A 12,389-nucleotide genomic window follows, 5' to 3' on the forward strand; every position below is an offset into this window, starting at 1 on the left:
AAAAAAAAAAAAAAAAAAAAAAGCAGAAACCCATTTACCCATTTTGTTCCTTTTTAAAGAACAGATTAAGTGATTTCTGAATGATTCTGACTAGCCTGATTTGGATCTTGTTTGGGGTGGAAGAAGGGCAGGAAAGAAAGGCAGGCCTTCAGCTAATTTCTTGCAAGGAGCTACTCTAATTTTTTTTTTTTTTTCCCCTGTCCGTTTCACTCTGTCAGGCTGTGGCTTGTCAATTTCCAAGATTTCCAACCTCCCCTTTGGCGTTTCCCCAGTGGACCCAGGAAAGCTGTGTTTGGCTCTCCCAGCATCGTGTACACTAGGTGGCAGGAGGCCCCAGGCCACACAAGCCCCGCCGGGAGCCCGGGGTTCAGGGGAGGTGCTACAGAGTCGACCCGCATTTGACACCAAGTCCAAGCCGTTTGTGTGTCAGGCATTCCATTTCAGGAAGCACAAGGCCATCTTTAATTATCAGGTACCCCAGGACTTGAGCCACCGTGGCAGGTGACATTGAAAAGGTTCTATTCCAGCCCCGCAGGCGGCCTCTCAGGGAATCCAGACTAGCTCCCACCCCCTACATCACCCTTCATCCAAGGCCTCACCCACCTCCCCACAGCAAACCAGCTGGAGGAGGGGAGAAAAGAGGTGACAAGTCCAGCTATACCCACCACTTCTGATTCTCAGCAATGTGGCCAGAGGGCAGATCGTGGGAGATGGTAAAGGGCCAAACAATGATGGCACCAAACCTGGGAGTCAAAGCCCACTTCCTGTGCATACACTGGTTCCCCAGACCCCAGCCCAGCCCGAAGGCCAGCCTGTGCACCCCCTGTACTCTGGCCTCATCTGCCATGGCCCCCACTTCTCACCAACTGGCACCCACCCCTGAGACCAGGCTCAGCAAGTAATCAAGGTCCTCCACCCTGGGTCCAAACCCAGCCAGTCCCCTGGGACTCAGAGGGAGGGGACTCTGGAGAACGATCAGGTCCCTCGGGGAAGCCCCATCCACAGTCAGGAGCATTAGGGGTGATCTGAACCAGACAAACCTCAAACGACAGGAAAGGGGCAGGTATGCCTGTCACCGGGTGACTGTCATCGCAGAGTACGGCTCAGTCCCAGGCCGAGAGAGACCCCATGGAGATAACCACCTGTGACGCACAACATGCCTGGGGGTCTGTTTCCTCTGCTCGGGAAACCAGCGGGGAGTCTGGGTCTGATGGGCACCTGCACCCCGAGGCCGCAGGAACCCAAGGCGGATGCAAGCCCAGCCCCTCTCCGCACCCCACGCCCACACGCAGACGCATGCCCCGCCCCCCCCCCCGCCCCTGCCCACAGGCAGGCGCAAGGCAGAGGCGCGCAGCCCGGAGCAAGCCCAGCCCGGCCCTGGTCCCACGGACGCGCTCCGCTGAGACTCATACCCTCTGGGTGGCGTGGTTCAGCATCTCCTGCCAGGCCGAGTCAAACTGCCGCTTGTCATCCTCCAGCAGCCGCTGCTCGGCCAGGGAGATGGTCTCCTTGGCGGCACGGAGCACCTCGGTGGCCCTCTGGAAGTCCTGCGTGGCTCTCTGAGCTTCCAGCTGCGCCTGCGCGAGAAAGAAACCTCATGAGGCCTCGGACACAGCAGGGGCTCCCGCTGGTTCATCACACCCTCCAGAAGGGGGGCGTCCCGAGGGCCTGGACGAGTCCTGTCCTTCTCTGCCTGGGCAGCCTGGGAACAGGCCGGGCACCCGCAGATCTGTGTAGACGCTGGATGGGGGAGTGGAGGGTCTTCACAGCCCAGGACCCAACATACCAGATAAACACGCAGGCTCTGGGTCAGAGTTAGAGGCAGCGAACTGGCCCATCCGTGGTGGGTACGGTGTCGACCGTGGCCCTTCACAGAGATGATCTCATTTGCTAATGAGGCCAAGTGTATCAGTGTCCCCAGCAGCACCCCTGCCCAGACACATGGTTCAGCTCACAGCACGTGAAAATCAGAAAAGCCCCGGAGATTACTGTCCAACAGCATCATTCTGAGTGGGAACCGTGGCTGCGACAGGCCAGGACCGTCCCTGAGCTCACGCAGCTGTGACCAGACTCCAGCCACTCTGAGCCCCAGCCTCCCCGGGCGGTGACCCTGCGGGACAGGCCACCACTCAAATCACACGCGCCGACACCTGCGATGGGTGGGGGGAAGGCCCTGATCGTCACGATGCTGTCTGTCCCTGCTTTCAGGGAACTTCAAGTAGAGAATCAACAGAAGCGGCAGCAGAGCCCCGTGAGCCTGGCCTATCGGGAACATGAAACGTCACTGATCCAAACTGAGTGTGAAACCCCCCCCCCCATTTTAAAGTCTTAGAACAAAAAGAGAAGAGCGATCTCCTTTATAACGACCATGTTGATTACATGATGAAATGACAATATTTTGTACCTCGGGGGTTAAAATATATTATTTAAAACTAACTCCACCTGCTATTTTTAAATTTTTTTACTGGGACTAGAAAATTGTAAGTCACATAGTTGACTCGCAGTCTGTTGTTCTCATGCAGTAGAAACGCGTCCCCCAGGAGTGGGCCATGAGGTTGCACCAGAAACTTGCAGCAAATCCTTGTCATGCTCTCAGCAGGCCCACCGTGAACTCCCCGCCAGGGTTCGGGCAAGCCGCTGCCAGATGCTGGCCCGCTGCAGCCTCCCACTCCCTCCTGGCTAACCGGATCCCTCCGTCAGTTACATAAGCTGGGGGACACCCCCGAGGCAGTCCCTGGAACCCAGGAGGTGGGGGGAACATCCGGGCCCACACCCATTCCCAGAGTGAGTCTCACGTGACTGAGAAGAAGCCAAGGAAACTTCTCAAAGACAGTTGAGAGGAACAAAATCAGACTTGGAGCCCATCAGCCCCCAGGGTGAGGGACAGCTGTGTGACCCCTCCGGTGCCCCCTCCATCTTTGTGATCGTGTAACTGCGGGTCACACCCGACCCGACCCCCCAGGTGACAACAGCCTGGTCGGGGAGCCGAACTGGGGAGGGAGTGGACATTCAGAAGTAACAGAGTGAGTGGACATGAAGGAGAAATTTCTTCCCATGGAGGGAATCCAGGACAGCTTCTTAAATGAGGATGATCCCAAACTGAGGGCTGGAGACGGAGATGATCTGAAAATGCGGGTTGGTGGGGGGCCTGGAGGAAGCAGAGTTATGAAAACAGTGTCTGTAGGAGGCTTGACAAAGGCTCCCATCAAGGTTTCAAAAGGGAGTCAAGAACAGAGGCTGTGAATGAATGCCAGGCTAAAGCTTCAACCAGGGGACCTGCCTGCTGCAGACCCACTGTGTGGCCCTGGGACCACACAGGTGTGCCTCAGGGACACAGTGGGGACCAGGGGCCGCCCTCTAGGACAAACCACTGAGAAGACAGCACCACCTGCTGTCAGCAGCACACTCACTGCCCCAGAGCCCGAGCTCCAGGCCCACCGTGCTTCTCCGGTGTGAGGACAGCCCTCGGGAGCCCTCCACCTGCCCAGACGTGCTGGAGGGCACGTGGCACTGAGAAGCCGCCCCATGCTGAACCACAGACCACCTACAGGCTTCAAACCAGGACCATCAGACCATAATTAACCCCACAGGATCCTAACATTTTCTAAGAAGGGATCTGTATTTAAGGAAATTTTAGTATTTCAATTCAGCTACGTCTCCCTGCTTGGGTAATGAAGCTTTTCTTTCTTCAAACAAGCCAAAAACAGAAGCCCTCATGAGGACCTTCTGAAATGTGGCTGCCGTGACCCAGGCCCAGCCCCTCCTGACCCGCTGCTATGCATCTGCTGTGTTCCAAATAAAGGAACCAGATCCCTACAAAGAGGGAAAAGAGGATGCCCATCTGAAGTGGCCCTGTAGAACATGCTCTCTTTTGAGTCCCTGGGGCGTTTCTGAAGTTTCCTCAAGGTTCTTTCCCTCTTGTGGTATCAGAAATGTGCTTTCCTTGTCATATTGTGGATCCTGCTAATATGAGGGTTTGGTATACATTTAACCCAGATGGCATCTCTCCATCACTTATCCCCTCACTCATTCATTCATTCAAGTAAGTGCTGGGCACATGTTCTGTACTCACTGTCTATTCGCTGCATCTTTCTTGGAAATAGAGCCCCCATGTCTCCAGGTGAGGCAATGTCCCAGCTAAAACCTACTTTCCAGCTGTCACTAACTTTTAGCTAATGAGATGTAAATAGATATTGAGTGAGGCTTGTACCCCTATTACTAACCTTGCTGCTAACTTTTAGCTAGTACTCCTGTTACTAACTTTCAGCTAACAAGATATAGATACTGAGTGAGACTTTCAGGAGAGCTCCTTTGTCTTCCCATCTGTGATATTAATATGACAGCTGGTGCTTCAACAGCCTTTTTGGATCATGAGGCAACTCTCTTAAGGATGAAGGAACAGTAAATTAGGTCCCTGCCCTGAACTGACTTTTTACATGACAGAGAAAATAAAGTCTCATATTCAAGCCAGTGTTATTTGGGGGTTTTCTGTTATGTTCAGCCAAATCTAAACCTAAATGATAACACATCTTCCCCTCCACACAGCTGGGCTATTCTGTAAACCTGATAGACGTGACTATAGCAGCCCGCATAGACTGGTCAGATCTCCCTCAACTTCTTTCTGGCTGCTCGCAGCCTATTTTATAACTGTTAAGCCCAAGGAAACAACTTTGGGGGCTTCCTGAAGAACCCCAAAGCACATGGCCTCTTTGTAAGGCATCTCATAAAACATTTTCTAAACCCACACACACAAGGAAGGACCAGGCGGGCGCACACAAGGTGGGGAGGGGAGCATGCCATCACACACACACACCCCCCAGCAGGACACGAGCCACTGGACATTGATGAGGCATCTCCTGGGTGCTGAGTTCTGGCGGGGAGGGGTTCACACCAACATAAGGGGTTCCAACTCAGTCGGGTAAACAGACACGTTCATTACAAACTCCAACTCAAGACAGACAGTGACAAGTGACCTGTGTAAAGCACATGGGAATGTTGGAAAGAGAGTGATTACTCCAAGGTTTCTTACGGAAGAGTTCTCGAAGCAGAGGGTGTCAGGCACCAGGCACCATGGAGCACAGGAGGCATCCAAGAGCTCACACCCATGTCTAACCGAGGAGGCTTAACTCAGAGACTACTTCCCAGCCTCCTAACAGGAACACGTGACCTTGAAAATCAGAAGCCAACTTAGAGTCCAAGAAAAGAGCAGGCTCTATCTGGCTCTCACCATCATATGAAAGAGGATACCTAGAAATCTTTAGCACAGCCAACTAGGTTTTACCCTCAAACTCCAACAAAGGACCCAGGCCTTGGTATTAATACATTATCTGAATAAGGGCCCTACACTCCTGGGCTCCCCAAGTGCGCACACGGCCCAGCGGGGCTCACGCACGGCAGGGAAACCCAGTTAGCAAACCAGAGAGCTGAGTCCTGCCCGACACAGCGCTGAGGAGGAAATGTTAGCAAAACCAGGCTGGAGCTGTACAATGCAACACAGGAAAAAGGTGAAATATCTTCATGACTCGTGAACACTAACGGCTTTCACAGAAACAGCGCTATGGGGAGAGTGTTAAAAGGCTGCTCGTGAATGGATTTGATAAGTGGGTTCCCACAGTGTCATCAACAAAGGGGGAGAGGGTGGAGAGGCCAGCCACTGTCGAGGCCACGGCCATGGCCTTCACTCCACTCCACGCCAGCCCACAATCGGCCTCAGGAAGGAACAAGAACACCCGGATGTTTGCGCTGGTTGCAGCAGAGGTAGAAGGCGGCAGGAGGTTTGCAGGCCATCCAGTTCAACCCCTCATTTTTCAAAGGAGGGCCCAGAGAAGCAAGGCCACCTGTTAAATATCACACAGCTACTTGGTAGCTGGCCAGAGCCAGGAAAGCAGAGCCCCCAACCCTTGGTGGGGCTATTTCTGCTCTACAGCAAGGTGCCTGCAACCTGGGTAACGTTGCCAATGACATGATCGTGGGGCAAGTGGACAGTCTACCCATAAATAATACACAGCCAGAGGAGCTGTTGAGGGACCAAAGACCAGATGGCGGCTCAAACTGTGCAGGATTGCGCCCCTACCTGGGATTCACACCAGCCAGTGAGCTGCAGAAACCGAAAAAGAGTAGGGGTCGTGTCACTCGGCTGCCCAAAGCCATGCTCTAGCTAGGGGTGGCTCCAGATCACGCAGAAAGCCTGCAAGACAAGACTAACCCAGTACCTGACTCCTAACAAACCCTAAATGTGGATTTAGATGATTACAAAGCAAATCATAGCAGCTACTGTTGGAGCATTTATTCTGAGTATAATATATAATAAGGTGTTCTGGGACACGTCTCATTTAGATCTCAAAATTACCCTGTGAGGTCGTCCAAGTGTCATCCCTACTTTATAAAGGAGACCAAGCTCAGAAAGGTTAAAGAAGTTGCCCAAGGTTACACAGATAGCAAGGGTGGGTCCAGATTCAAACCCTGACCCAGTGCCTTCCTGCTAAACTTCTACCAAATACCACCCACTGGGCTACACACTCCTGACCAAGAGGTGCTGGTCAAGCAAGGTCCCTCTTTTTTTTTTTAATTAATTAATTAATTAGTTAGTTAGTTTATTTATTTATTTATTTATATTTTTGACTGTGTTGGGTCTTAGTTGCTGCATGCAGGCTTTCTCTAGTTGCGGGAAGTGGGGGCTGCTCTTCGTTGCACTGCACGGGCTTCTCATTGCAGTGGCTTCTCTTGTTGCAGAGCACGGGCTCTAGGCACACGGGCTTCGCGGGCTCAGTAGTTGTGGCTCGTGGATTCTACAGCGCAGGCTCAGTAGTTGTGGCGCATAGGCTTCGTTGCTCCGCGGCATGTGGGATCTTCCCGGACCAAGGCTCAAACCCATGTCCCCTGCATTGGCAGGCAGATTCTTAACCACTGTGCCACTAAGGAAGCCCAAGCGAGGTCCCTCTTACTTCTCCTCTCTAATCACAGGGCCACACTGGCCACTGCTAAATAGATGGGGACGGATAGGGGGTTTGCAGGGAGAAAAGATGTCAGCCACCAAGGAGACCACGTTTCCCTTCCACAGAGTGCGAGTGAGGGGGTAAGGGATGTGGGATCCCCGGTGTAAGAACTGAGCTCATTCCCAGTCAGGAGCCGGGGAGCAGATGGTGGGGTCTATAGAGGCTGATGCTGAAAAGTCTCTGAGCATGACCTCTCCTGCACCCCAACCCTGTTCCCTCACCTGCTCTCGGCAGCAACTTGGACCCCACTCCCAGGGCAGCATGGAGCAGTCACAATTTCTCATCTATCAAAACCACACTCCCGGACTTCCCTGGTGGCGCAGTGGTTGAGAGTCCGCCTGCCGATGCAGGGGACACGCGTTCGTGCCCCGGTCCGGGAAGATCCCACATGCCACGGAGCAGCTGGGCCCGTGAGCCATGGCCGCTGGGCCTGCGCGTCCGGAGCCTGTGCTCCGCAACGGGAGAGGCCACGACAGTGAGAGGCCCGCGTATCTCAAAACAAACAAACAAACAAACAAAACAAAACAAAACAAAAACACACTCCCATTCAGGTCACAGGCCTCTGGATGGCTTTCCCTATTCCCCAGGAACGCCTTTAGCACTTGAAACCCAAAGGGATTCTCTGGGTTTACTTAGGAACCAATGGGCTCCATCTTCACGCACCTCCCAGTGCTTGATGGGAACAATCACGGATCAACAAGAGGCTTCCGGAAACCCCGGGACACTTGGGCGTGAAATGAACATGGGGCGCCCCACTGCCTCCTAAAGAGGATCATAAAGTCACCAGCCTGGGGGGAGCAGAGGCCGTCCAGAGTGTGAGGGCTGTAAGGCCCTTCGGTGGCCATGGGCCTCAGAGCACCACAGGGAGGCCTGCCTTCTATGGTCCGAGTACTCTGGCTGAGATGACCCCACCCCACAGGAGAGCAGGACGAGGTCAAGGTGCCTGCTGCACTGGACATCCGCTGGGGGGAAGCCCCCTGTCCTTGCCTTTTTTAAAAAAAAGATATAATTTTGTCCTTGCCCCTTTATGGTGACTGTTGCATGTGCTGCTGGGAGAATCCATCCCCCAGCTAGAAGCTCACAGAGGAAAGCCACAGATGCCTCTCCAAGCCATCTCAGGAAGACCAAAGATCCCCAGCGAGGGAGGGATATCAGGTTGAACATCAAAGTGGGCAGGAGACAGGGCATGTGTTCTCAGTTTCACTCAGGCTCTCGTTGTCCACCAGGGTTCTGAGCAATCCCAGGGATGGGAAGTTGCCAGAGTCTGAGACTTTCAATTCTGAAAACTGCCTCCTTCCACGCCCTTTCAAGCCTGTCTGAGGTTAATGGAAGAATGGCCAGAGATGGGCGTCGGCCACTTTGACCCTGAGGATGTTCCAGACACAAACATTTTAATCAGAAGCATTTTCTGGAGAGAATGCCAAGAAGTCCATTTAGTTCCTTGATTATTTTCCATATCCAGTGTTCCTAATTATTTCATTTTTATTTAGTCAATATTATTTTCATTAGGATCAGTTCTTTTCAATTTCAAATCAATTTGAGGCACTGAGCAGTTTCATCCGCAAACTTTACTCATTATACAGCCTATGCCATGGAGTATTCCATTATTTCTGTCAAACTCAATTTTCCTGGACCAATTTTTTGCAAATCTAAAAATGTGTTGAACATATGGGACATCAATTTTTAATCAGTCCCAAATGTTACCATGTACAGTTTGAGCCATTATCAGTTAATATTAAACTGTATAATATAAAACATATTAAACAATATATATTACAAATTACATGAAAGATCCATGGTGCGTATTTCTCATTAGAGAAATACAAGGAAGCCGAGAGCAGTCTTAAGAGACATCATACAGGGCCTGCAGCTGGTTTAGTGGAAGGCTCATCAATAAATCAGAATGTCAAGAGTCCCGAGGGATGAGAAAACATCAAGGTCAGATAGTTTTGCTCTGTCCTGGGGTTAAAGATGAGCTGTTTAAAAACAAAAATTAAAAAGCTATAATCTGCTTCAAAATAACACAGAAGTGAGAGCTGGGGTGGTCAGGGTGTGGGGAAGTAAAGATGAAACAAGACTGGCCAATGGGTTAGTGATTATAGAAGCTGCGTGAAGGGTATATGGGGCTCCACTACACTACTCTACTTTGTATATATGTGAAATTTCCTATAATAAAAAGTAAAGAAAAAAACGATTCTCATTTGCAATTACCTACTTACTATTCTCTAGATCTGCAGTGTCTTATACAGGAGCCACTGGCCACAGGTGGCTGTTTACATTTAATTACAATGAAATAAATTAGGTTTCCAGTTACTTGGTTGCACCAGTCATATTTCAAGGGCTCAGGAGTCACATGCGACTGGTGGTCCCACGCTGGACAGTGCAGACACAGAACATTTCCAGCATCACAGGAAGTTCTACTGGACAGGCTGGCCTAGGCACTGGCCAACAACGAATGAAGGCTGGTGGAAGGTCTCAGCTACCATCCACAATCTCTGGTTTGTGTTCATCAGAACAGCATCTTTGGGGCTTCCCTGGTGGCGCAGTGGTTGAGAGTCCGCCTGCCGATGCAGGGGACATGGGTTCGTGCCCCGGTCCGGGAAGTTCCCACATGCCGCGGAGCAGCTGGGCCCGTGAGCCACGGCCGCTAAGCCTGCACGTCCGGAGCCTGTGCTCCGCAACGGGAGAGGCCACAACAGTCTGAGGCCCGCGTACCACAAAAAAAAACAAAAAAACTCCAGCATCTTCATGCTCATCATTGCTAATTATTAGAGAAATGCAAATCAAAACTACAGTGAGGCACCACCTCACACCAATCAGAATGGCATTCATTAAAAAGTCTACAAATAACAAATGCTGGGGAGGGTATGGAGAAAAGAGAACCCTCCTACACTGTCGGTGGGAATATAAACTGGTGCAGCCATTATGGAGAACAGTATGGAGGTTCCTCAAAAAACTAAAAATAGAGCTACCATATGACCCAGCAATCCCACCACTGGGCATATACCCAGAGAAAACCATAATTCAAAAAGACACATGCACCCCTATGTTTATTGCAGCACTGTTTGAAATAGCCAAGACATAGAACAACCTAAATGTCTATTGACAGAGGAATGGATAAAGAAGATGTGGTACATATATTCAATGGAATATTACTCAGCCATTAAAAAGAATGAAATAATGCCATTTGCAGCAACGTGAATGGACCTGGAGATTATCATACCAAGCCAAGTAAGTCAGAAAGAGAAAGACAAATACCATGGGATATCACTTATATGTGGAATCTAAAATATGACACAAATGAGCTTATTTACACAGCAGAAACAGACTCACTGACAGAGAACAGACTTGTGGTTGCCTAGGGGGAGGAAGGTGGGGGAGGGATGGATTGGGAGTTTGGGGTTAGCAGATGCAAACTATTACATGTAGAATGGATAAAGAACAAGGTCCTACTGTAGAGCACAGGGAACTATATTCAATATCCTGTGATATACCATAATGGAAAAGAGCATGAAAAAGAGTGTATACGTATGTATAACTGAATCACTTTGCTGTAGAGTAGAAATTAACACAATGCTGTAAATCAACTATACTTCAATAAAATAAAATTTTTTTTAAAGCAGAATTTTTGTTCCTGCTCTGTTTCATAAATAATCATACAGTTAAAAACCTGTCACAAAGGAACCCTGGAGGTACACTGTGGTGAGACCCTGGGTGCGGGGAAGGCCCAGCCACTCAGTAGGGTGCTATGACCCAGTTTCTGGCAGGACAATTCTCACTTCCACTGGTCATCCAGGGCCCCAGAGTGACCAGGGCTGGGTCTGACTCAGGGGTTTCGGATGGGAGGTTCATCTGGGATGGAGCCCACCTTGCTTGTCTCCTGCGTCAGGCATCAGCCTGCGCCTGACCTCTGGGCCCAGCACGCACGTCCACACCACACCTGGGGGCTTCCCGCTTCACTCACCTGCCACTTGTCCCTCGGCCTCAGGTGGGCACCATCTGCCTCCCTACAGACGGTCCCCGGTCCAGCCAAAAGCTGCTGGCAGGAGGGAGGGCATGGGGCTCTTAGCCCAAGTCAGCAGGTCAGGGCTGGCCAGCCGCTGCTGTCTCTGACCTTCACACTCGGCTCCCCCTGCACGATCACTGTGGCTCACCCAGCCTGCCAGCCACGCGTGGCGGGGTCTCCGGGAACGGCACATCCCACGCGGGTCCCCAAATCAAATGCTTGCTGCCGCTGCTGGGACCCAACAGATGCCGAGCCTCTCTCTGCGCCCCCCTCCCCAGCCAGAAAAGTGCCTCCACATCCACCCCCTGGGCTCCCATGCCCACGTGGCTGGGCTCCAAGCTGGCAAGAGTCGGTCCAGGGCAGGCCTGAGGCAGGGGACGGTGCCCAAGGCCAAGGCCCTCGTGACCCAGCAGCACGCCGGAAGCTACCACCACGCCCAGACCCCTGGCCCACGGGGCTTGAATCACGAAGTCTTTGAGCTCGAGGAGGTAGAAACAACGGAGACCAACCGTTTTGTTTTACAGAGGCGAAATCAAGAGCCTAACAAGTAAACTGGCCTGCTCAAAGGAACAAGTCACATACCACCTCTAACTTCCTCAAATACGTGCTCACTTGGGGAGCCTCTCTGCTGTGGAGGGTTCCCCAGACTCAGCAGGGCTGTACCTTCCTCCCCGCAAATCCTCCCATTTATTTCTATCTCTGCCTTGTCCCCAAACCGCCCCCCGCCACCCCCCCCCAGGTCATTCCCAGGACACAAGAAGCACAGCATCTCCAAGTCTCGGGGTCAGAAAGACACACGCACCCGTCAGGGAAGCTTCACTGGAAAACAGCGCAGACCCCGGGCACGACAGGGTGCCCGACCATGGCCCGAGGTTTTGAGGGAGGGGAGGGGGCTGCTCTGCTTGGGCAGAGCCCCGGGCTCTGTAATTATGCCTCACGACAGCCCTTCACAGCTCATGAGTGGCTGCTGGTTTCCCATGGGAAAGAGGGAGCATGGGAGCCGAGAGGTGGGTGGATGAAGAATCGGGACGCCAGGGTGAGGAACGGCGTCTCCCTCCGCTCCGCCACAGCCAGTCTCGCACCCAGAGACAGCAGCCGCCTTGGCAAAGCCCTGTCCCTGCTCTCACCTCCTACTCCTCTCCTTTCTCTCCGGCGGGGAGCCAGGTGGCTGGCTGGCCCTCACCCCGTTCTGCCTCTGTGGGCACAGCCCTCCCTCTACCTGGGGATTGTGAGCCGAGCTGCCAACATCTCCAGGGCCTGCTCTCCAGAAGGCAGGCCCACCAGAACCACGTGGACAAACATGCCCCTTGCAGCTCTCCAACCCCAGGGCCCCCGGTTCTAAACACACCATAGTGCTGACGAAAGAAACCTTCCCCTGCCCTGCACAG

The 12,389-nt window shown here is 52.3% G+C and overlaps 1 protein-coding gene across 3 annotated transcripts in view; it reads right to left on the minus strand.

Annotated features, from left to right (window-relative positions):
• SH3BP5 (SH3 domain binding protein 5) overlaps nt 1-12,389 on the minus strand; it is a 71,704-nt gene that overhangs the window by 12,633 nt on the left and 46,682 nt on the right. For all 3 annotated transcript variants that reach the window (XM_055090580.1, XM_024115156.3, XM_028489963.2), the window contains one exon: nt 1,413-1,577. In XM_055090580.1, coding sequence (XP_054946555.1) covers nt 1,413-1,577 — 165 coding nt within the window. The remainder of the gene's footprint in view (nt 1-1,412; nt 1,578-12,389) is intronic.

This window comes from Physeter macrocephalus, chromosome 1, assembly GCF_002837175.3.
Source record: "Physeter macrocephalus isolate SW-GA chromosome 1, ASM283717v5, whole genome shotgun sequence".
NCBI lineage: Eukaryota > Metazoa > Chordata > Mammalia > Artiodactyla > Physeteridae > Physeter > Physeter macrocephalus.